The 23,527-nt window shown below is 31.1% G+C and overlaps 1 protein-coding gene across 4 annotated transcripts in view; it reads right to left on the bottom strand.

Annotated features, from left to right (window-relative positions):
- Positions 1 to 23,527, bottom strand: part of LOC114336379 (equilibrative nucleoside transporter 3) — a 192,941-nt gene that overhangs the window by 114,123 nt on the left and 55,291 nt on the right. The window contains exons 4-5 of one of the 4 annotated variants that reach the window (XM_050655969.1): positions 11,333 to 11,383; positions 8,021 to 8,455 (exon numbers count right to left, since the gene is read on the bottom strand). The exons of the other annotated variants lie outside the window; for them this stretch is intronic. Coding sequence (XP_050511926.1) covers positions 8,021 to 8,455; positions 11,333 to 11,383 — 486 coding nt within the window. The remainder of the gene's footprint in view (positions 1 to 8,020; positions 8,456 to 11,332; positions 11,384 to 23,527) is intronic. 4 annotated transcript variants of the gene reach the window in all.

Consider the following 23,527-nt stretch of genomic DNA (forward strand, 5'->3'; position numbering starts at 1 on the left):
CTTTTGTTTTATTGAGTTTTTTCACTAAGTCAATGTTATGTTCGAGTTATTTGTGAGTGAATATGTTCATTTTTTAACAAAATAACCATGTTTTTAGACAGTTTTTCGCAAATAACTCAAAAATTAATGTCCAGTTGCACCAACAAATAATACCGGGTGTCCACTTATATTTTTCCCCATTTTAACTGCATATAACTTCTTAACGGCTCAAGATAGAAATATGCGGTTTTCGCTGAAATGTTTTATTTTAGTAAGTTTTGTCTGAATCGATTGAATTTTTTATATCGCTTTCAAATACGAAAAGAAAAATGGCGGATTTTTGAAAAAAACGTTGTTGACTTTTTTTTCATGGAACACCCAGTATATTTTTTTGTAAATTGAAAGAAAGGTCATTCACCTATCCAGCGATATAAAGTTTTTCAAAATCGGTTGTCAAATCACTGAGTAATTAATTTTTAAAATGAGAGGTGCAACGTGGATGTCACATACCTAAATAACATAACTAAGCAAATTGATATTATGTTGTGTGATTTCCACATTGCATCTCTCATTTTAAAAATTAATTGCTCAGTCATTTGACAAACGATTTTAAAAATTTTATATCGTTGGATAGGTAAATGACCGTTTTTTCAAGTTTTTGGGTAAATGACCATTTTTTATATCACTTGTATAAAAAATGGTGGATCTTTGAATAAAAAAACGTTGTTGACTTTTTTTATTGAAACACCCAGTATATTTTTTTGTAGCCTGAAAAAACGGTCATTTACCTATCCAGCGAAATAAAATTTTTAAAAATCGGTTGTCAAATGACTGAGCAAATAATTTTTAAAATGAGAGATGCAATGTGGAAATCACATAAAATAATATCATTTTGCTTAGTTATGTTATTTAGGTACGTGATATCCACGTTGCACCTCTCATCTTAAAAATTAATTACTCAGTGATTTGCCAACCGATTTTGAAAAACTTTATATCGCTGGATAGGTGAATGACCTTTCTTTAAATTTACAAAAAAATATACTGGGTGTTTCATTAAAAAAAAGTCAACAATGTTTTTTTCAAAAGTCCGCCATTTTTCTTTTCGTATTTGAAAGCGATATAAAAAATTCAATCCATTCAGACAAAACTTTTACTAAAATGAAACATTTCAGCGAAAACCGCATATTTCTATCTTTAGCCGTTCAGAAGTTATAGACAGTTAAAATGGGGGAAAATATAAGTGGACACCCGGTATACAATATAAATTATACAATATGCATACATACACGAGTAAAGCAAATTGTGAAGTGGTAACGATTAAGTTTATTTGAGAAGTTAATTAGGGGGTGATTTTCCCGATTTTTTACCGAAAAAAAAGGAATTAACTTTATTTTGAGCGTAACTTAGTTACTTTTGATGCTAGAAATTTTTTTATAAAACAAAAATAGAGCTTTTTAAAATTTTTTAACATTAAAAAAGTAGTAGTGACTTTTCCCCAAAAAGTGCTAAATTTTTTGGATATTTCACGTTAAAATATTCAATTTCGAATATATGAACATAGTTTTCATTAGCTATAACTCTGCTTCTATTAGGTCTAGCGACCTAATATATACACCATTTTTTTTCGCTTTTTTACAGGCTATATTTTTACTAAGAATGTTTTTTTCGACAAAATATTTACTTTTTAAGTTATTTATAAAAAACCGTCCAAAAACGTGTTTATTTTGTTGAAAAATTAATATAGTGCATTCACTGAAGGTTTTCACCTCCGCCTTCGTTGAACCCTCATCGATTTTCATGAAAATTGGTGAGTAGTTAGAGGATATCTTAAGGAAAAAAGGTGACATGATGCCAAGTTGCGCTTTGACCCTTGGGGTGAATGCCACCCCTTCTCAAAATCTCGGGGATGGAAATTATTTTATTAAAAATAATACGACAAACCGATACAGGGACACATTCTAAGCAAAATTTGATGTATATAGTTATTAATATAAATCAATACTTTTTGATGTATTAAAGAAAAATTTTTTATTTTTTCGTAAAAACATGCTTGTTTTAAAGCTGTTCTTCACACATAACTCAAAAACTATAATATTTTGCAAAAAAGTTATTACCAAAAAAAGTTATTGCCAAAAATGGGTAATTGAATGTATATTTTTTTCGACGAGTACTCAGATCTAAGTATTCAAGCTTAAATAACTTGAAAACGGTGCGTTTTATAAAATATACCTGCTAAGCTCTTGGCAAAGTACTTCGGAATGGTTTACTGTAATAAAGCCGAAATCATTAGACCGATAGCAGTAGACCGAACTCATTAGACCGGAAAGCACTTTGCCGAAACCTCACTAGACCGAACAGTAGGAGACCGGAAAGCATAAGTACATAATACAGCGTGCTCAAACAGGATTGTAATCTGAGCAAGGGTAGCATCAACCTCCCTTCATCCTTTACCCAGACTTAGGACTGGCAACACAAACTACCTACTGGCGAGTTTAGAGGTTGTTATTTTTTGCTTTCTTTTTTGGTTATTTTTTTCTTTTTCGTTTTACTTGTCGCAGTAAAAGAGATAAGACAAATGTAATTACAATACAACTAAATGTTATTTGGATTATTATTAGAAACAATTAAAATGGCGTTCACGTCACTCTAGCCTTAATTTATTTTTACCTTCACTAATTTGTTTAACGGATGAAAATTATTTCATATCAGACTGTACAGAGTAAAAATTTACACGGTCTATAATATAGACGAATTTTATTATATAAAATAATACAAAAAAATTCAATAAACAAAAAGACAGATATACAAAATCTTCGCATAATTTACTGCAATCTTTTTTAATTTACATAATATGTACCATTTCGGTCTAATGCTGTTCGCTCTAGTGAGGTTTCGGTAAAGTGCTTTTCGGTCCAATGAGTTTGGTCTACTGCTTTCGGTCTAATGATTTCGGTATAATTGTCGTGTACCCTTCGGAATACCTATCAATTGAGCTTACGAAGAAGTTAATAGCATTAAAATTAAACAAGTTATGATGAAAATAAAAGAACCACCCTTTCGAATTTTTCAGAAAAAAGTGAAAAATAAAACATTCGCAGTTTCCACAAAAATTAAAATTTATAGTAAACCTTACAAGAATTTCTATATATTAGTGTAAGTAATGATTTCAATAATTTTGACCGGTTAAAAATGCATATTTTTGAAAAAAAGGTATAATTCAAAAAAGCAGAATTTTTAAAATTATCGTACTTTTCATTTTCCTTTGATAATAACCTTAAAAATACTAAATATACGTAAAAAATTATATATAACCAAATTTTAGTTTTTTCTGTATCAAATATTATACCCTTTTTAGTATTTCGGTAGGGTACAAAATTACCGAGATAGAGACTTTTAAAGCTTAAATTTTGCTGCGAGAACCATGTAACCGGGGCCATTTAACCTTTTATTTTTAAAAAAGTAAGAGGTTTAAAAGATTAAATTCAACGTGGTTTAATAGCTCTTGGAATTATCTTTTAAATGGTTTTCAGGCGAACCTGAGATCGTAAAAATTAACGGAGTTATTAAAGAAACAATAACATTTTGGAAAAATTTTTAAAATATAAATTTTGAAAAATTTTTTTAGCATAAATTTTAATGCTATCAACTTGTTCGGGAGCTAATTTGATATGTAGAAGTTTTTTGACAAATATTTAATAAGTTTATGTTATAAAATGCATCATTTTTCCGTTATTTAAGCTTGAATATCTACTTTGATTTGGGTACTGGCCAAAAAATATAAAATTCAATTACTTAGTTAAAATCAAAAGGTTTTTCTAGTAAATAGTTTATTTTATTTTTTATTAGATTCAATTTTAGTATTACTTTTTGCAAAATCTTATAGTTTTTGAATTATTTATGAAAAATCAGTTAAAAATATGCATTTTTCTTACGAAAAATTAAAATCTTTGATCTTTGATAACTCAAAAAGTTTTGATTTATTTTAATTTTAATTTTAACTTTATATAACAAATTTTGCTTATAATTTGTCCCTCTACCGCATTATGGGGTTATTTTTAATAAAATAATTTTCACCCACGAGAAGGGGTGGCATCCACCCCCAGGGTAAAAGCGCAAGTTGGCACCACGTCACCTTTCTTCCTTAAGATATCCTCTAACCACTCACCAATTTTCATGCAAATCGATGGAGGTTTAACGAGATCGGAGGTAATAGCTCATATATCCACCTTCAGTGACTGCACTAATATATTCACTCGCAAATAACTAAAAGAGTATTAATGAAAAAACTCTATAGAACAGGGTTGCTTAAAATTAATCATTTTATTAATTTCCGGACTTATATTGGACATATAGTTTTTCACCGTCGAGAAGGGGCGAAACACACCCCGAGGCAAAAGCACACATCGGTACAATATCACTTTTATTCTTTGACTTGTTAGCTATGTGTATGGCAAATTTCATGTCAATCCAAGCGGTTCTTTAAAATTTAGAGATTTTGAAATATTGTACCGTTGTATGGGAGCAAAGCATGCTAAATGTGCAGTCCCTCGAGCGTTATGGCGACATATTGGGTTTTGAAGAGTAGGTCCAGTTTTGAAGAGTAGATTTAAAACCAAAAAAAGTTAAATAAAGTTTTCTTTATTTACCCGTTAAATAAAACCGTTAAATAAAAGTTATTTATTTTTATGTAAGGAATCCAAATCTGCAATAAAAATGGGGGCTCCTATTTAAGATTTTAAAGTAACCTCCACCCCACCTCCGTGGTGGGTCGTGTTTGGTACCATTCGATAGATTTTTTAAAAATATTGAATAAGTGTATTTTACAGTTTTTCGATCTGACGTTCATTTCGAGAAATATCGCGGAATTCGTATTTAAAATATTAAATTTACCCCCCCCCCCTCCCCTCTCCGTGAGAAGTCGTGTTTGGTATCGTTCGAGATTTTTCAAAAATATTGAACACATATTTTTCAGTTTTTCGATCTGTCATTCATTTCGAGAAATATTCGCTTTTTTCTTGTGAAACTTTGGGACTCTCCCATTTCCTTACGCCCTGCTCAAATCGTCAGATTTTTAAAATATACACTCTTTCGCATGTACTTAACTTACCTTATCTTAATCTGACAATTTCTAGTTTTTTTAAGGATAAATTTGTTTTCGGACCCCCCTTAACGAACGCCCCTGTGTTAAGAGCCAATATATGGTAGAGGTATATCTTCAGGGTACCAAGTTTTTCCCCATATGATAATCTGACGCACTCGAGTAACTGCAAAAATCCCCGCTGGGGCTCCCCTACCATAACTAACTTACTAAAGGTTTTGAATGAGATATTTGTAATTAAAAATCACACTAAATTTTCTCTTTTTTTCACCCCTGTAACTTATTAAAATAAAAATTATAGAAGTTTTTAGGGACTATTGACCATCGGTAATAAGGCAATCTTTCATTCTGCGTTTAAATTTTTCAAAAATACTTAATAGTTTTCTCAGGATTCGAAAAAAATTAATGCTTTGAAAACACATTATCACGAAATTTTGCGCCTATGGCTTTAAAATACGGTAATATATAAAAATAATTTATATCATTGTTTAAAAAAGAAACTTTGTGTAAAGTTTCAAAATTATAATTTTTTAAGAAAGAAAACAAAATGAGTTGCTTTTAAGGAGAACGGAGCAAAATGCAAAATTTTTATTCATGTCAAAATTTTCAATGTGTTTTAAATGAATTCTTTTTTTTTTCGAATCCTAAAAAACTAAAGTATTTTTGTTTATATTTGTTTTTTATACTAAAGTATAAAAGTTTCAAAAGTATTTTTGAAAAATTTAAATGCAGAATGAAAGACTACTTTATTACTGAGGGCCGAAGTCCCTTAGAATAAATAAAAAGTTTCTTTTAAATGAAATATTTTCAATTAAAAATCACACTAAATTTTCTTTTTTATTTTCACCGATGTATCTTATTAAAATAAACATTATAGAAGTTTTCAGGGATATTCGGCCCTCGGTAATAATGTAATTTTTAATTCTAACTCGTTTAAAGTTTTCAAAAACATTTATTAGTTTTCTCAGGAATCTTAAAAAATGAATATATTTAAATCACATTGAAAATTTTGACGCATGTCAAAATTTTACTCGGTTCCCTTTATACGTGCAATCTTTCATGTGTAAATTTTTTATTTAAATTTTAAAAACGTAGGATTTAAATATTTTACTTACCTCGAATATTTTATAGATTTCCTATACGGTAAAAATATTAATATTCTTCACGGAAACACTAAACTGTAGGTGTAAATACACTTATTGCCACTATATCACTGTCTATGAGATATTGCAACACTGGTAGATTGAATTTAGGGGAACAAAATGGACGCTGACTTTAGCTATCGCGGCACCATCTATTATAGCGTAGCTAAAAAAATATTAGTAGATTTCTATTCAATTGAGATAGAAAGAGTGGTGACATCTAGTGACTGTCTCAAATAAAATCCAACAAATTTCGACATTAGTTTGAGTTACTATGGTCTAGTTATACAATGGTTCAACCTTTGTTTCCTACACTACTATGTATTCAGTGATTGTAATAATTTATTTGTACAACAAAGACTAATACTCAATTGAGAAAAGAGGAAAAGTGTTAAAGTGATTTTTTAATAATATATTGTTATGGAACGCTTACAATTTTGAACATCTTTAACAACAAAATACTTGGATCACAGAATATATTATCCTGATGTATTCTCTGCTTGGATCTTCCACAAATAATACACAATAAATAACTTTTTATTAAGTTCACGTCTTAAATCAATTATTTATCAAATACACTATATCAATAATATTTAATCAATAACTCAACATATTCCCGATGCAATGTCAAATATTTAAAATTGTCACTGATTGTCAGTGTCTGACTGACAATATATGCTGACAATATTATATTAGGCTGAGTGCGTTGTAAGACAAAGATAGATTTGGAAAATATTACCACCGCATTGTGTTCATTTTTTTCGAATCCTGAAAAAACCAATAAATATTTTTGAAAAATTTAAACGCAGAATGAAAGACCAAATTATTACCGAGGACCGAAAGTCCCTTAGAATAAATAAAAAGTTTATTTTGAGTGATATATTTGACATTAAAAATCACACTAAATTTTCTCTTAGTTTTTCACCCCTGTAACTTATTAAAATAAACATTATAGAAGTTCTCAGGGACTTTCGGCCCTCGCTAATAACGTAATCTTTCATTCTGCGTCTAAATTTTTCAAAAATACTTATTAGTTTTCTCAGGATTCGAAAAAAATGAATCCCCATTTGAATAGCATTGCAGCCGAAAATACGTACCGATCCTCTTAAGAGGCAAAAAAGTTTTAAAAATATTGAATTAAACTAATGGTACCACAATAATAATTTAATTGGAACGTACACAAATGTTTGGGGGGGTTTAAAAGAACAAAACCCCTATACAATTTTTATAGGGTGCACAAATTTCACTATAATTCTTTTTTAAGATGTTCCTGCCATAAGAATGCCACATGTCCATTTTCAATAAAAAATCTTTAATAGTTTTCGATATATTTAAAAAATCGATTTTCATTTTATAACTTCAAAGGGCTGTAACTTTTTTTATGTGCATATTTGTACTAAGGTAAGTTAGGTTCATTCGAACTATTTTTGGTGCCATAATATGTGATTTAATTTATGACCTGTATTTTCGTTACACCCTGTATAGTGAGATGAGATACTTGCCGGAATATCAAGAAAATATAAACTGACAAGAACGAGATCGTCAGGAGGACTCTTTAAAAGTTGGTGAGATAGCTGACAGTTAACGTAACAAATATGTAGTGCTATGACCTAAAGGACAACCTAAGCCCTCATATAAGAGGAAGAAGGAGATAAAAGGAACCATCAATATGTGTTATACCTAGGCAAACACCCATATCTACTCAACAAATTATTATCTACTTAAAATATAAATTAGGTTAATTATAAATAAATTAGGTTAATAAATGCATATTTTTGCCAGTTTAGAAATTAAAACTTACGTGTCCATGCAGTCTTTTCGTATGCATATTCAGATTCCACTAAGGTTGTGATCGAAGGATGGACGAAACTAAACGTGAAGAACAAAATTCCAATAACTACCAGGACAGGCCAAAGTTGCACTATCAACTTTTTCATTTCGTCAAATTTGATGTGTTCAGCATGTTTATCTTTTATATTTTCAACCTCGTAATATCTAAAAACATGTGATCTCCTCGCAATCATAACAAACATTAACGAGATTGTTATAAGCGTGGTTCCTGCAGTAAAATAAATTAATCCGGATGTGATGCTGTTGTTGGTAACAGCCACCGCAACGAGCTGTAAGCTAGTAGTCAGAACTGTTCCATTTTGACCAATAAGGTAGCAGAACATATAGCTTGGAGGTAATTTAGCAATTAATATAACTGATGACATTTGAAACGTTGCTACTCCAGCTGTAAGAAATAATTACTATATTTAGTATAAACAGATATACATCCATAAGTCAAAAAATATGCATAACTATGATAACTCTCTTTGCGATTTTGTTTATTAATTATACAGTGTGGCAAAGCCAAATGGAATAAAATCATTATTTCGTAAACCGGTGACTTCACTAGTATCGTATATACTATACTAGTGACGTCATCCATCTAGGCATGACGACGTAATCAATGGTTTTTTAGAGAATCGGGATCGTGTGCTAGCTCATTTGAAAGGACAATCAATTCTCTAGACGGTAATATAAACAATTTTTTTAATTAAATTAATTTACGCAAAGGGAAAAATGTATGTAATTTATTTAATTCAAAATACATTTTACTGCTGTCAGAAAACAGAAAAATAGTTATTTGAGAAATAAGCATTGCTTTTCGCTTAAATTAAATGTTTAAGCTGCCACCCACCTGCCCACCTGTCTCTTGGCAGTTTGAACGTTTAATTTACGCGAAAAGCAATGTTTATTTGTGAAATAAACATTTTTTCTGATTTCTGATTAAAATGTGCCATTTTTGTGCCAATAAATTTAATTTAAATTTTTTATGGACACCCTGGATAAATAATTATATTAATTTTTATATTGCTGAATAGAGAATTAAATAATCTTTCAAATGAGCCAGCACGCGACGCGACCCCTATTCTCATTTAAAAAAAATTATCGATTACGTTATCACGCCGAGATGGATGATGTATTATATTATAATATACACTATCTATTATTGTTCCGGGAAGAATTAACCGATAAAATAATATATTAATGCGTAGAAATTATAGTTTATTTTCAAGAATAAATTTTAAAGATATTTCAAAACAATATTTTTATTATAGACTAGACCGTGTAACAAAAATACAGGTCATAAATTAAATAGATCGATCAAAACTAGATCGATTGAACCTAACTTACCTTAGTACGAATGTGGATATAAACAAAGATACAGCCCTTTGAAGTTACCAGATGAAAAGTTTTTTTATTGAAAATGGACATGTGACGTTCTTATGACAGGAACATTTAAAAAAAAATAACAGTCAAATTTGTTCACCCTATAAAATTTTATGGGGTTTTGTTCCCTTCATCCCTCCAAACTTTTGTCTACGTTCCAATTAAATTATTATTGTGGTACCATTAGTTAAACACAATATTTTTAAAACTTTTTGCCTCTGTATTTTTTCGATAAGCAAGTTTTTATCGAGATGCGGCTTCTTTTTTAATATGTGTACATAAAAATACATATTATGCAGGGTTTGTTTTTTAAACCCCTCAAATGTTTGTGTACGTTCTAATTAAGCTATTATTGTGGTACCGTTATTTAAACACAGTATTTTAAATTTTTTTGCCTCTTAGTATTTTTTGGATAAGCCACCTTTTATCAAGATGTGGTTTCTTTTTTAATATGTTTCAAAATATACGTAACAATGTAAATTAATTATAAATTTTCATATATTTCCAGGTCTCGTTATTAATCGTACTTCTTCTTCTTTATGTGCCGTCTTCTACCGAAGGTTGGCGACCATCAAACGATAGGTTTCTCTGTTTTGTGCCGCATGTATTATGTTCGCAGCTTCTGGTATTTGAAACCATTCTCTCAAGTTTCTCAGCCAGGATTTCTTCTTCCTGCCCAAACCTCTTCTACCTTCAATCTTGCCTTCGACGATAAGCTGTAGCAGACTGTACTTATCATTACGGAACACATGGCCCAGGTATGACGCTTTCCTCCTTTTAATAGTTGTTAACAATTCCAACTCTTTACCCATTCGTCTCAATACCTCTGTGTTGGTCACTCTGTCTGTCCAAGGAATTCTCAGTATGCGTCGATACAGCCACATTTCTAGAGCCGCTAACTTCTTTATAGTTGCTGCTGTTAACGTCCACCCTTCTACTCCGTAAAGTAGCGTAGAGAGTACATAGCATTTTGTGGCGCGCCATCGGAGGTTAACGCTTAGGTTGCGGTTGCTTAAGAGCTTTCTCATTTTTATGAATTTGGATCTTGCTATTTCAATTCGGATCCTAATCTCTACGTCTGGGTCCCACTTATCATTTACTGTATATCCCAGATATTTAAATCGGTGTACTCTTTCAATACGTTCGGCTTCAATATTCAGGTCGATATGTTGAATGTTCTTTTTACTGATCACCATAAATTTAGTTTTCTTTCTATTGATCTTCAGTCCAAATTGGTTGCCAGTTTTATTTACTCTATTTAGCATCATCTGTAAATCTTCGATGTTATCGGCTAGTATAACAGTATCATCTGCATATCGAAAATTACTTATTGGTACGCCATTAATCTTGATGCCCTCATTGTACTCTTCTAGTGCCTCTAGAAATATTTGTTCCGTGTACACGTTGAAAAGCAGTGGCGAAAGAATAAATCGTACACCATATACAAATATGTGGACGATTTGACAAATATTAAAAATATCTCGATAAAAAATGGCTTATCGAAAAAGTACTATAGAGCAAAAAGGTTTTATAAACATTGTGTTTAACTAATATATAACTGGTACCACATTAATGGTACCACATTAATAATTTAATTGGAACGTACACAATATGTGGGGGTTTAAAGGAACAAAACCCTCATAAATTTGCACAAATTGCACTATAATTTTTTTATAAGTCGTTCCTGCCATAAGAATGCCATATATAACAATCCTTAATAGTTTTTGATATATTGGAAAAAATCGATTTTCGTTTTGTAACTTCAAATGACTGCAACTTTTGTATGTGCACATTTGTACTGAGGTAAGTTAGGTTCAATCGATCTATTTTTGATCCCAGAATATGTGATTTAATTTATGACCTGTATTTTTGTTACACCCTGTATATTACTTACCACTATTCATCATTAACAAAATTACAGTTAGCGCAAAAAATCCAGTTTGCCCTAAAATAAAAAAAATATTGCAGATTATGCATGTAATTACAAAAAGATTACTTTATAGAACATTAGTACAATATATTTATTGTCCTGTATAATTAAAAATACTTAATTGATGGTAAATGGTTAGTATGGTCACAGTATAAAGAGGGACAGTAAAACCACTTCTCTGTCGGCACTTTGATCTCAAGAAGTAATACCGGCAGTACGCAATTGATAATTCACCAGTGGTGGATGCGGGTTTTCCCTGTTAAAACTCGTATGTTCCTATGCGACTGGCAATGCGAGAGTGGGGCAAAAGCGACTAAGAATATTGCGCGTTCGCCATGCGCGACTACAGATTTTACTTCCAATTTTTCGAAGAGTGGTTCTACTGTCCCTTTTTATACTGCGGTATGGTCCTCAAGAGATACAGGGTGTTTCGTTAATAATTGCATAAATTTTAACTGTAGATTCCAGGGCTCCAAATATTATGGTTTATTCCAAATCACCCAGTCCGAAAATGCTTCCTAAGGGAGGTAGAGCTCTTTAAAGACGGCGTATTTTCATTAGTTTTTTTTATATCTCTAGAACGCTTCTATTTATAAAAACGAAAACTGATACGTCTATTTATCTTCCAGAGATAAATTAATTCCCTAAATTGCAAATTTCTAGTCCCTTTTGAGGAGGGCAACGGTTATTTTATCGCATGACTTTTTTGTCTTTAGTTTTTAGGCATTTTTGACGCTGGATTAATAAATTGTGAGGTATTCTAGTGCTACAAGGTAATCTTGTATTAAGTCGGTAGGATACACCGTTTTCTAGAACAATCGATTTTTATTTTTTAAATTCGAACAAAGTTTGAAAAAAAATTAAAAAAAAACGGTGTATTTTACCGACATAAAGCAGGAGTTACCTGTAGCCCTAGAATACCACATAATTTAATAGTCTAGTGTCAAAAATGGTAAAATAAAGACTCAAAAATAATGCGATAAAAATAACTGTTGACCTACCCAAAACGGACGTATATGAACGACACTAGAAATTCGCAATTGATGAAATCGATTCATATTTAGAAGATAATTAAACTTACCTTCTTCTTCTTAAAGTTCCCTCTCCTATCGGAGGTTGGATATCATAATGGCTATGGTCACTTTGTTGGCTGCTGCTCTGAATAGTTGTAATGAACTACAGTTAAACCATTCTCTAAGGTTCCTCAGCCAGGAGATGCGTCTTCTTCCTATGCCTCTTCTTCCTTGGATCCTTCCTTGCATAATAATTCTCAGCAACTCATATTTTTCTCCTCTGGTAATGTGACCCAAATATTCCAGTTTTCTAGTTTTTATACTTTTCATAATTTCTAACTCCTTATTTAAACGTCGTAGCACTTCAACATTGGTAATCCTTTGAACCCAATGAATTTTCAATATTCTTCTGTAACACCACATTTCGAACGCTTCTATTCTTCTTATGTGTTGTCTCTTCAATGTCCAAGCTTCCATTCCGTATAGCAATATAGAAAATATGTAGCATCTTAGAGCCCTCAATCTGAGAGGCAACTGAAGGTCTTTGTTTGTAAGCAGTGTCTTCATTTTTATAAATGCTTGCCTTGCAGTTTCAATTCGGACTTTAATTTCTTTGCTTTGGTCATTTTTGTCATCAACCCAGGTTCCCAGATATTTGTATGTCTTAACTTTTTCTATTTGGGTTTGCTCTATCATTAACCTTTCATTTCCATGTTCTGTTTTTGAGACAATCATAAATTTAGTTTTTTTCTTGTTTATTTTTAGTCCGTATCGAATGCAATAATCGTTAATTCTATTTAGCAATTCTTGTAGTTATTCCAGGGTGTCTGCCATTATAACGGTGTCATCAGCGAATCTTATGTTATTTACTATTGTTCCGTTTATAGAGATTCCATCACTTAGCTCCGCTATCGCTTCCTGAAATATGGCTTCACTGTACAGGTTAAACAGTAGCGGCGACAGAACACAACCCTGTCTTACTCCTCTCTTTATATCAATATTCTCGGACTCCTGTTCTTCTATCTTTATATTGGCCTTTTGATTCCAATACAGATTGATGATAATTCGTAAATCTCGTCTGTCTATATCTCTTCTAACTTAATAGTTTTCGTTTTTCTAAACAGTTTCGTTTTTTTTTTAAATCTTTTTCAAATTAAAAAAAAACGCAAAATTTTCAAGTCGATTTTTCTAGAAAACGGTGTATCCTACAGACTAAAGCAAGAGTACTTTTGTACTAGAATACCTGATAATTTAATAATCCACTATCAAAAATGCTTGAAAGTTAAAGACAAACAAGTTATGCGATAAAATAACCGTTGCCCTACCCAAAACGGACACTTTTGACCGGTACTAGAATTTCGCTATCTATGGAATTGTTTTATCTCTGGATGATAAATAGGCATGCCAGTTTTCATTTTTCTAAATAGAAGCGTTCTGGAGGCATTAAAAAACCAATTATTACAAAACGTTATCTTCAAAGAGCTCTAGCTCTGTTAGGAAGCATTTTCGGACTAGGTAATTGGGGTTAAGCCTCAATATTTTGAACCCAGGAATATACAGTTAAAATATTTCCAATTATTAATGAAACACCCTGTATATCTAATTTGTCAAAGGGTACAAGTCGACAGAAATGTCTGAAACAGCCATCTTCAGATGGATCGAAAACTAGTTACGCGGCGTTATCATATCAATCGAGTTTTAAAGGTTTTCTTTTTTTATTTGTTGCCTGTTTCACAGAAAAACTTCCTTCTGCTTCCTCTTGCGCAAATTTTAAAATATTGTGTATAATTTCACGGGTTTGTGCACTTAGTACCCTATTTTTCATGACACTTGTACTTAATATTCATGTTTATTAAAAAAAATATTAAATGTATTCGAAATAAACAACTATTCGACGCTTTTATCTGGCAATCTCGCAAAACAATCATTTAGTGCACAATAGGGTGTATTCTGTAACACTTCCTTTAAATTTTAGAGGCCTCTAAAATTTTAGCGCCCGCTAAAAATATTTTGGTATGTATTCTGTAAATTATGCATCCGTTAAAATCATAACCTAAACCGTTCAAACTCCCGCTAAATAAAAATAAACTTACGTGCATAGAAATCGGCCCACTTAAAAATTTGGTCATTTTTGATGTCTCGTATTTCCTAAACCTGTTGGCCGATTTAAGTGATTTTTTGAACATGATATAGCCTGATTCTTTAAGAATACCACTGAAATAATACTCTTGCTAAACAGGCAAATTTTCATTGTATACCGGGTGTAACAATCAAACTGTGTTTTTTTCTCAAAGTTCGCATCACCCTGTGGAATATTCTAGCATTTATAAAATACTGAAATTAAAACCCAACTATAACCTCAGGTTTTCTTAACATTACGTTTCTTGATTCATTCGTTTATGTTGGGTGATAAAAAGTTATGTACTTTAACAACTAGACATGTTCTTTATCAATACACGGTGTTTTTAAATAAGTGCGACAAACTTTAAGGGGTAATTCTGTATAAAAAAATAATGACAGTTGGCTTTAAAAACGCATGTCCGCAAATGTTTCGTTTCCGATATATAAGATGTTGAATTTTTTCTTACTAACTGACGATTTATTTATTGCTTTAAAACCAATTGAGATATGCAAATGAAATTTGGTAGGGTTTAAGAGATTATTGCGGATTTTTGATATAAAATTAAGAATTTTATATTCACCATTAGAGTGCATACGACTAATAAGATCGGTCATATTACACGTATGCGCGCTATTAGTGAATATTAAATTCTTAATTGTATGTCAAAAAAATGTGCAATAACTATGTCTTAAAACCCACCATATTTCATTGGCATATATCAACCGGTTTTAAAGCAATAAAATAAATCGTCAGTTTGTAAGAAATAATTCAACATCCCGTATCCCGGAAACGAAACATTTGCGGACATACGTTTATAAAGCCAACTGTCATTATTTTTTCATGAAGAATTATTCATGATGCCGTACTGCAGGAAGTTCGGTAGGATGGTGGATGGTAGATGCCTGCCTGGCGACCATCCAGCTACTTATACCACGAATAACAAAACGACGGTAGCCGCAGTGGCTTCCCACTACCATCTAACCATCCGGTGGTTCGCCAGGCGTCTATCCAGCCAAATCAGTGGTGTTTGATATTCCATCCGGGTAGCCTGGCTATGGAGGAAAGCGTAATAAGTGCTGTCAATAAAAGAAGGGCAATTTGGGACCCAGCAGACCCACTATGTGACGAACCATGGCTTAAAATATCTGTTTAATTTATTCTTTGCAGTTGCATTAAAAAAATCCAGTATTCAAGTCAGGTGAATTTAAAAAACAATTTGTACCTTTAAGTCGATTTTTCTCCACTTTCTGAAAAGTGTAGATAGTGAGTTTTACCTCTAATAGGACGATATGCTAAAAAACAAACCAAATGTAAGGTAACAAATGAAACAAACGATTCCTCAGCAGTCAGTTGGAGACTGACTTGAAGTCAGTCAGTGACTTCTGACTTCATTTCACTCTTTCACTGCGTCCAGGATGCAGCGCCCCTCCACCATCCACCTTTAAAATCCAGCCTCCATGCGACCGTCTAGCATCCTGCAGTGCGGCATCGGCTTTAAAGTTTGTCGCATTTATTTAGAAACACCGTGTATTGATGAAGAACATGTGTAGTTGTTAAAGTACCTAACTTTTTTATTATCCAACATAAACGAATGAATCAAAAAACAAAATGTTAAGAAAACCTGAGTCTATAGTTGGATTTTAATTTAAGTATTTGAAAAATGCTAGAATATTCCACAGGGTTATGCGAACTTTGAGAAAAAACACAGTTTGATTGGTACAACCGGTTTACAATGAAAATTTACCTGTTTAGCAACAATATTATTCCTGTGGTATTTTTAAAGAATCAGGCTATAACATGTTCAAAATATCACTTAAATCGGCCAACAGGTTTAGGAAATATGAGACATCAAAAATGACCAAATTTTTAAGTGGGCCGATTTCTATGCACCTACGTTTATTTTAGAGGATGTCAAAACGTACCTGCTAAATTTTTAGCAGTCCGTTAAATGCGGTTTGATTATTTTTGTTTGGTTATGTACCTATATAAATAGTAGTTTGTTATTATTTATGTATTTATAATGAAGATAAACATTTAAAAATGGCAAATGGCTCTTTATAATGTATTTGGTGAAGAAGTAATAAATAATAGTGAAAGGTAAGTCTCAGTTTACTTTACAATCGACGCACTACACCTATAACAAAATTCAAATTTTTGTTTCTTTTTGTAGAGCTGAATTCAGATTACAACAAAAACAGTAATTGACCTGAAACTAACTACACTTACCGTTTCAAATGAAGTAGGTACCTACCTACCTAGAAATGTGATTGAAAAAGTGTTGAAATCAAGATGTTTGTCAAAGCAATTAAATACATTAGATACAGAACGTATCAAATGTTTATAAAGATGAAGTTCCAGAAGGTTTCGAACCAGATTTAGATGAGGAAGATGACCTTAATGTAATTGAAAATAGACCATTTGACCAAAATTGGTGTAGAAGGGGAGAAGAAATACGATATGCAATTTTTCAGCAATATTTTAATGTATAACTTTATACATAAAAATGTTTAAAATTGGAAAATATGAGTTTTACTAAAAAATAATTTATCAAATAATTTTTTAGCAAATTTCTTCTTCCTTCTTTAGATTTTTGGCCTCTGACAGTCAGTTTTCGGTCAATTTCTAGGTTAGAAGTAGTTCAAAAACGATCAACGTGCGACGTTGACGTTTTAATTCCAAAACCTTTTAGAGAATTCCTCTAAAAAATATTTTTGCGGTCCTCTATAATATGTGTTTATAGAATGTCAGTATAACCTATAAGTTTTAGAGGACCCTTAAAAGTTAACTTTTAGACGCCTTTTGAATTTAACAGCAATGTTACAGAATACACCCCAATCCATTTTAAATGGATGTTTACTCTTTACACTAACGCGCTCAACAGAAGTTTCCTCTCCTTGATTTGCTACCTGAGTGGCCTTCGCCGTTTCAGATATTTCAGTACAACTGTAGATAGAACCCACACTTTATTACTGTAATATTACTCTGGGCTAATTAGCAAAATAAAAGGAAAAGTTATTTACCAGCAATTTTATTGCTGGAATCGAATCTTATTATTGTATGTATTAATAATATAGGTATGCAAAGTCCGCAGATAGTGTGTTTTTTTTATAAACAAAATGGCGCCCGAAAGTCGTGTTTTTTCAATTTTTGCTCTATAACTCCAAAGATTTTAACTTTATACCAAAAACACTCAAATAAAAATTCACCGCAATTAAATTTTGCATAGAAACGTGTTTTTCTCGATTCACTTCGACGAAAACTTTCCCCGGAAAAAGCGGGTATTTCCAACAAAATCTTTAATTTTCAACTAAAATTTTAGATAAGTAATTGTTAATAAATAATTAACTAACTTGGTAATATAGAAGCCCTTTTCGTAAAGATTATAATTCCAGAAGCAGATGGAAATTAAATGGACAATTTAGCAACAATTGAATTGTTAATTAAAAATTTACGGTCGCTATAATAACGACAATAATTCTGATACATAAGAATAACTATGATTTTTTCATAAAAAGATACTATACCTATCTAATGTACTTTACAAAATTGAAATTGGACTATTTAAGCGGCCTCAGGAATATTTTAAATTTATAAACAATTTTTTGGCTTATAAATAAATAAAATATCTCGAGAAATGTTAAACTAAATTAAATTATGAAAACGGTATTCGAAAAATAGCAGCAGGTTGCTTCTTTTAAAAGAAAAAACGTTTAATTATGATGAGTGGTTCCTGAGATACAACCGGTCAAATTTGACCGGAATTTACGGCAAAGATATGAACAATAGGATCATAATTTTTAAACCATCGCCGTTTTATTTTTGTTCTCTTTCTTTACACCAATTTTCATATCTTTAAAATACCCATAACATATATTATTATAATAAAAACTATTGATAATACGTGTGAAAATTGCCAAAAATAGCAAAATTCCAATCAAAAATTAGGTTGGAGAAAATGTAACCCTCAAAGTTCAAAATCAGTATACGGTAAAAAAATGCATTTTCTCGGCTTCCCATGGAGCAATTTCCTTCATTCTTTTTTTTTGTTCCCTAATAACGAGTAGAGCCATCAAACTAACGTATTATTAAATGTCAAACTTGCTTTTGTTTTGTTATAATAGATTAATTTATTTATAAGAACAGAAAACTACATATTTTTTCCAGTTGTAGGCTTTTTTTTAGATAAACTTACTACAAGTGTACCTAAAAACATAAATATTCTCATTTGAAAGCTGTATAAATTGAAACAACTTTTATTTAACAAATTAAAATTTTGTGTTATAATAAATAAATTAATTTATTATAACAAAACAAAAGCAAGTTTGACATTTAATAATGCGTTAGTTCGATGGCTATACTCGAGTTACTTGGGAACAAAAAAAGAATGAAGGAAATTGCTCCATGGGAAGCCGAGAAAATGCATTTTTTTAACGTATACCGATTTTGAACTTTGAGGGTTACATTTTCTCCAACCTAATTTTTGATTGGAATTTTGCTATTTTTGGCAATTTTCACACGTATTATCGATAGTTTTTATTATAATAATTTATGTTAGGAGTATTTTAAAAATATAAAAATTAGTGCGGAGAAAGAGGACAAAAATAAAAAGGTGATTGTTTTGAAAATTATGATCCTTTTGTTTATATCTTTGCCGTAAATTCCGGTCAACTTTGACCGATTGTATCTCAGGAACCACTTGTCATAATTAAACGTTTTTTCTTTTAAAAGAAGCGCCCTGCCGCTGTTTTTCGAACACCGTTTTCACAATTTAATTTAGTTAAATATTTCCTGAGATATTTTATTTGATTTTAAGCCAAAAATTGTTTATAATTTTAAAATATTCCTGAGGCCTTTTAAATAGTCCAATTTTAATTCTGTAAAGTACATTAGATTGGTATAGTGTCTTTTTATGAAAAAATCATAGTTATTCTTATGGATCACAATTATTGTAGTTATTATAGCGACCGTAAATTTTTAATTAACGATTCAATTGTTGCTAAACTGTTTATTCAATTTCCATCGACTTCTGGAATTATAATCTTTACGAAAAGGGCTTTTACATTACCAAGTTATTTAATTATTGATTAACAATTACTTATCTAAAATTTTAGTTGAAAATTAAAGATTTTGTTGGAAATACCCGCTTTTTCCGGGGAAAGTTTTCGTCGAAGTGAATAAAGAAAAACACGTCTCTATGCAGAATTTAATTGCGGTGAATTTTTATTTGGTTGTTTTTGGTGTAAAGTTTGGAGTTATAGAGCAAAAATTGAAAAAAACACGATTTTCGGGCGCCATTTTGTTTATAAAAAAAGGAGCACACTATCTACGGACTTTGCATACCTATATTATTAATATATACAATAGTAAGATTCAATTCCAGCAATAAAATTGCTGGTAAATAACTTTTCCCAAAAATGGCCTATTCTCCGATAATCAGCCCAGTGGACCGATTCTATAAGATCAACGCGAAACAATTACGTTCGTTATCCGACGGTTTGCTATTCTGTAAGCTCATTCGGGAAGAACCGGAGAAGCAGATCACGAAGCCGATTACAAAGCGACAGCGATAACTTTTGGCTTGCGTTTCGTTTCGCTTTCGATAGTGATTGGTCGATCATTTTCACGTGGTACACAAGCGCAAGCGCTAAGCGGGTTGTTCGTTGTTGATTCCACAAGAATTCTGTGTTTTTGTTGATAATGAATTCGTGATGCTCTTACACCATATCTTCCGTAAGTTCCTGTAGCTCATCAAAAGGGAATCGAACTAGTTCTTTGCTTAAGCGAAAAATATCAATAAACCTTATAGCTGTTAAACCAAATGGGTCACTTCTATCTCGAAGGAGCCCGCTTTCCTCTCGCGTTAACCGTAGATTGTTTCTTCGCGAGTTTTCCATAATATAAAACAAATTGCACCGGCAACATTTTTATTAAAATATAATAAAAATATAGTTATTCAAGGAAATAATTCAATCAAACTTGTGATTATAAGCCAATAAGGTTATATAAATACGTCATGTAACTGCTAGTTACTCTTCTTCTTTCTTTACTTCTTCTTTTTTTACTTCTTCTTTTTTTACTCCCTGCACGTATATTTGCAATGTTGCCGTAATTATTTATTCATACGTCGTTTAAACTCGTATATTATCGTATGCCGCTATGATAACGAAGCGAAAGCGAAAACTAACCTTATAGAATATGAACATAAATCAACTTCGCTATCGTTTAGCTTAGCTTTCGCGATAATAACGAAAATTATAGAATTCGCCTACAGACTATATTGACAAACCCATATTCGAATCTAATAGAATTAGTCGAGGAAATGAAACTAAAAAAATGGCAAAGCCTCGCAATTTTTTCGTCGAACATCAATTTGTACAAAGATTTGGGATTAGGCTCATTTCACCCTCTAGTTCATTTTCTATATTGAGCCGTTGTACGCTTTTGGTTTTTTGACCCTCGTAAGGCGGTGCTTAGATTCTTACGTAAACAACGGTGCGGGGTGCATTTGCACCCAATCCGTATATCCATTTTTTTATATGTGAACGTTGAAGAAATTGATTTGAAAGATAATTAGGACTTGTTCTTCATATTATGAAACATATTTTTACAAACAAAGTACTCATTTCTTCTTAAAAACAATATTATCGCTTGAAGACAAACACATGAAATTTTTCACAGTCTGAGCAACTAGACTGTAGTTTTTACTAGTCTGTAAAAATATTAGTACATTTGGACGTTGAGATGTGACTCAAATTTTTTTCCAGAAATTGCTTGAAAATAACTCAAATAATAATATCTCAGTTATCCTCCCTCTCAAAAAGGTCCGGAACATTGTTTAAATAATCAAAATGTCAAAAAATTAAGGAAAAATTCGATTTTTTTCTTGGTTTTTTGATTATAACTTTAAGAGTATTCATTTTAGAGAAAAGTTGTATTGACATAAAAGTTGTGTAATTAAATTTCCCACAATATAGAGTTGGTTGAAAATTTAAAAAATAGTTACCCTTGTTGCAAAATAGCAATAATTGGGAAAAAACTATACAAAAACAAGTATTCGCATTTTACGTTTTTTAACCATTTATGCTAAACTTAGGACCTTCAAATTTCACCCAGAAAAACTATATGATACAGTTAAACATTACTGTAAATTTCATTAAGATCGGTTCAATAAATTTTGCAAAATAAATTTTGCAATCCAGCTTTCGCAAAAAATTTTTATTTTTTCAAACTGTTACATGACTGAAAATAAAGCAGATAGCAAGTTGAATTTTTTTTTGCTTATAGAAGCGTACCGTACCTTTCATTTGCAATTTGCAAAACTAAAATCGATTAACCAACACGGTGTCAGGAATTTTTTTAAATAAACATTAATTATTGGTGTTGCGCGCAGGACACCGGATAATTTGCTCTGATTGGGCATTCCAATGACCTTTGATAATTATTGATACATTTTAATTTTTATTACATTTCGATATAAATAAATAAATTTGTTTATTGCAAAATAAAAACACATACTCTATCCTTTGAAATAACACTTTTTTTAACAAAAACTTTCTTTGTTCATATATTTTAACTTGAGAATAAAAGTTTATTATTTTTAAACATATGCAATTGTTTAAACAATATTTCACAAACAATAATAAAATTAGTTTGATTTTTGTGAAATTAAAATATTAAAATACAACAAAATATAGAGTAAGAAAATAATATATTAGATAAAGATTGGAAGAAATTTTGGTGGAAATCAACTTTATGTGAATCGAACACCGCTGTCCTGCGCGTAGCACCAATAATTAATGTTTATTTAAAAAAATTTGTGACGCCGTGGTAGTTAATCGATTTTAATTTTGCAAATTGCAAATGAAAGGTACAACACACTTCTATATGCAAAAAAATTCGCAACTCGCTATCTGCTTTATTTTCAGTCCTGTAACATTTTGAAAAAATGAATTGTTTTTGCGAAAGCTGGATTGCAAAATTTATTTTGCAAAATCTATTAAACCGATCTTAATCAAATTTACAGTATTGTTTTACTGTATCATAAAGTTTTTCTGCGTGAAATATGAAGGTCATAAGTGTAGCATAAATGGTTGAAAAACGTAAAATTCGAATACTTGTTTTTGTATGTTTTTTTTCGCAATTATTGCTATTTTGCAACAAGGGTGACTATTTTTTCAACTTTTAACCAATTTTTTATTGTAGGAAATTTAATTACGCAACTTTTATGTTAGTACATCTTTTCTCGGAAATGAATACTTTTAAAGTTATAATCAAAAAACGAAGAAAAAAATCGAATTTTTCCTTCATTTTTTGACATTTTAATTATTTAAACAATGTTCCGGACCTTTTTGAGAGGAAGGATAACTCAAATATTATTATTTAAGTTATTTTTAAGCAATTTCTGCAAAAAAATTTGAGTCACCTCTCAACGTCCATCTCAAAACAGATGGGCCCTGGACTAAACACAAAGTTTCTACACACAATACACGCCGGGACTTTCTGTCTTTTTTCTCTGACATAAATAACACCGAAATTGTCCCATAGCTCTGTTAGTTCCAGCAGAAACGTTTAATTCAGGATGAAATTTTTATCATTTGCACCTTACAGTCATTTTTCCAAAAAAAAAACATGTAAACGCAAAGAGTTTTAAATGCTGTAATGGGTGGAATGCGTTTAGAATTGAATGTAATGCGAATAAAAAAATTAACAAAAATCAAAAAAATTTATCAAAAATATAGGTGAAAAAACGAGGTCTGGAGTGTGGCTGCACCCCGCACCGCCTTACGAGGGTTAAGGCTGAAAACTACCCCTAATTGTAAAAAATTATAAAATAACATTTTAATCTTTAATATTGTCAACATTAAACTTTAATATTACACAAAAATTTGAGATTAGGATCATCTCACCCTGTACTTCATATTCTATATCATGCTCAAGGGTGTTGATTATTTTTAGGGGTGTAAAATACCCCTTATTGTCAAAAATTATATGCAGACATTGTAAACTTTAATATGCGTAAAATTT

This window comes from Diabrotica virgifera, chromosome 7 (assembly GCF_917563875.1).
Source record: "Diabrotica virgifera virgifera chromosome 7, PGI_DIABVI_V3a".
NCBI lineage: Eukaryota > Metazoa > Arthropoda > Insecta > Coleoptera > Chrysomelidae > Diabrotica > Diabrotica virgifera.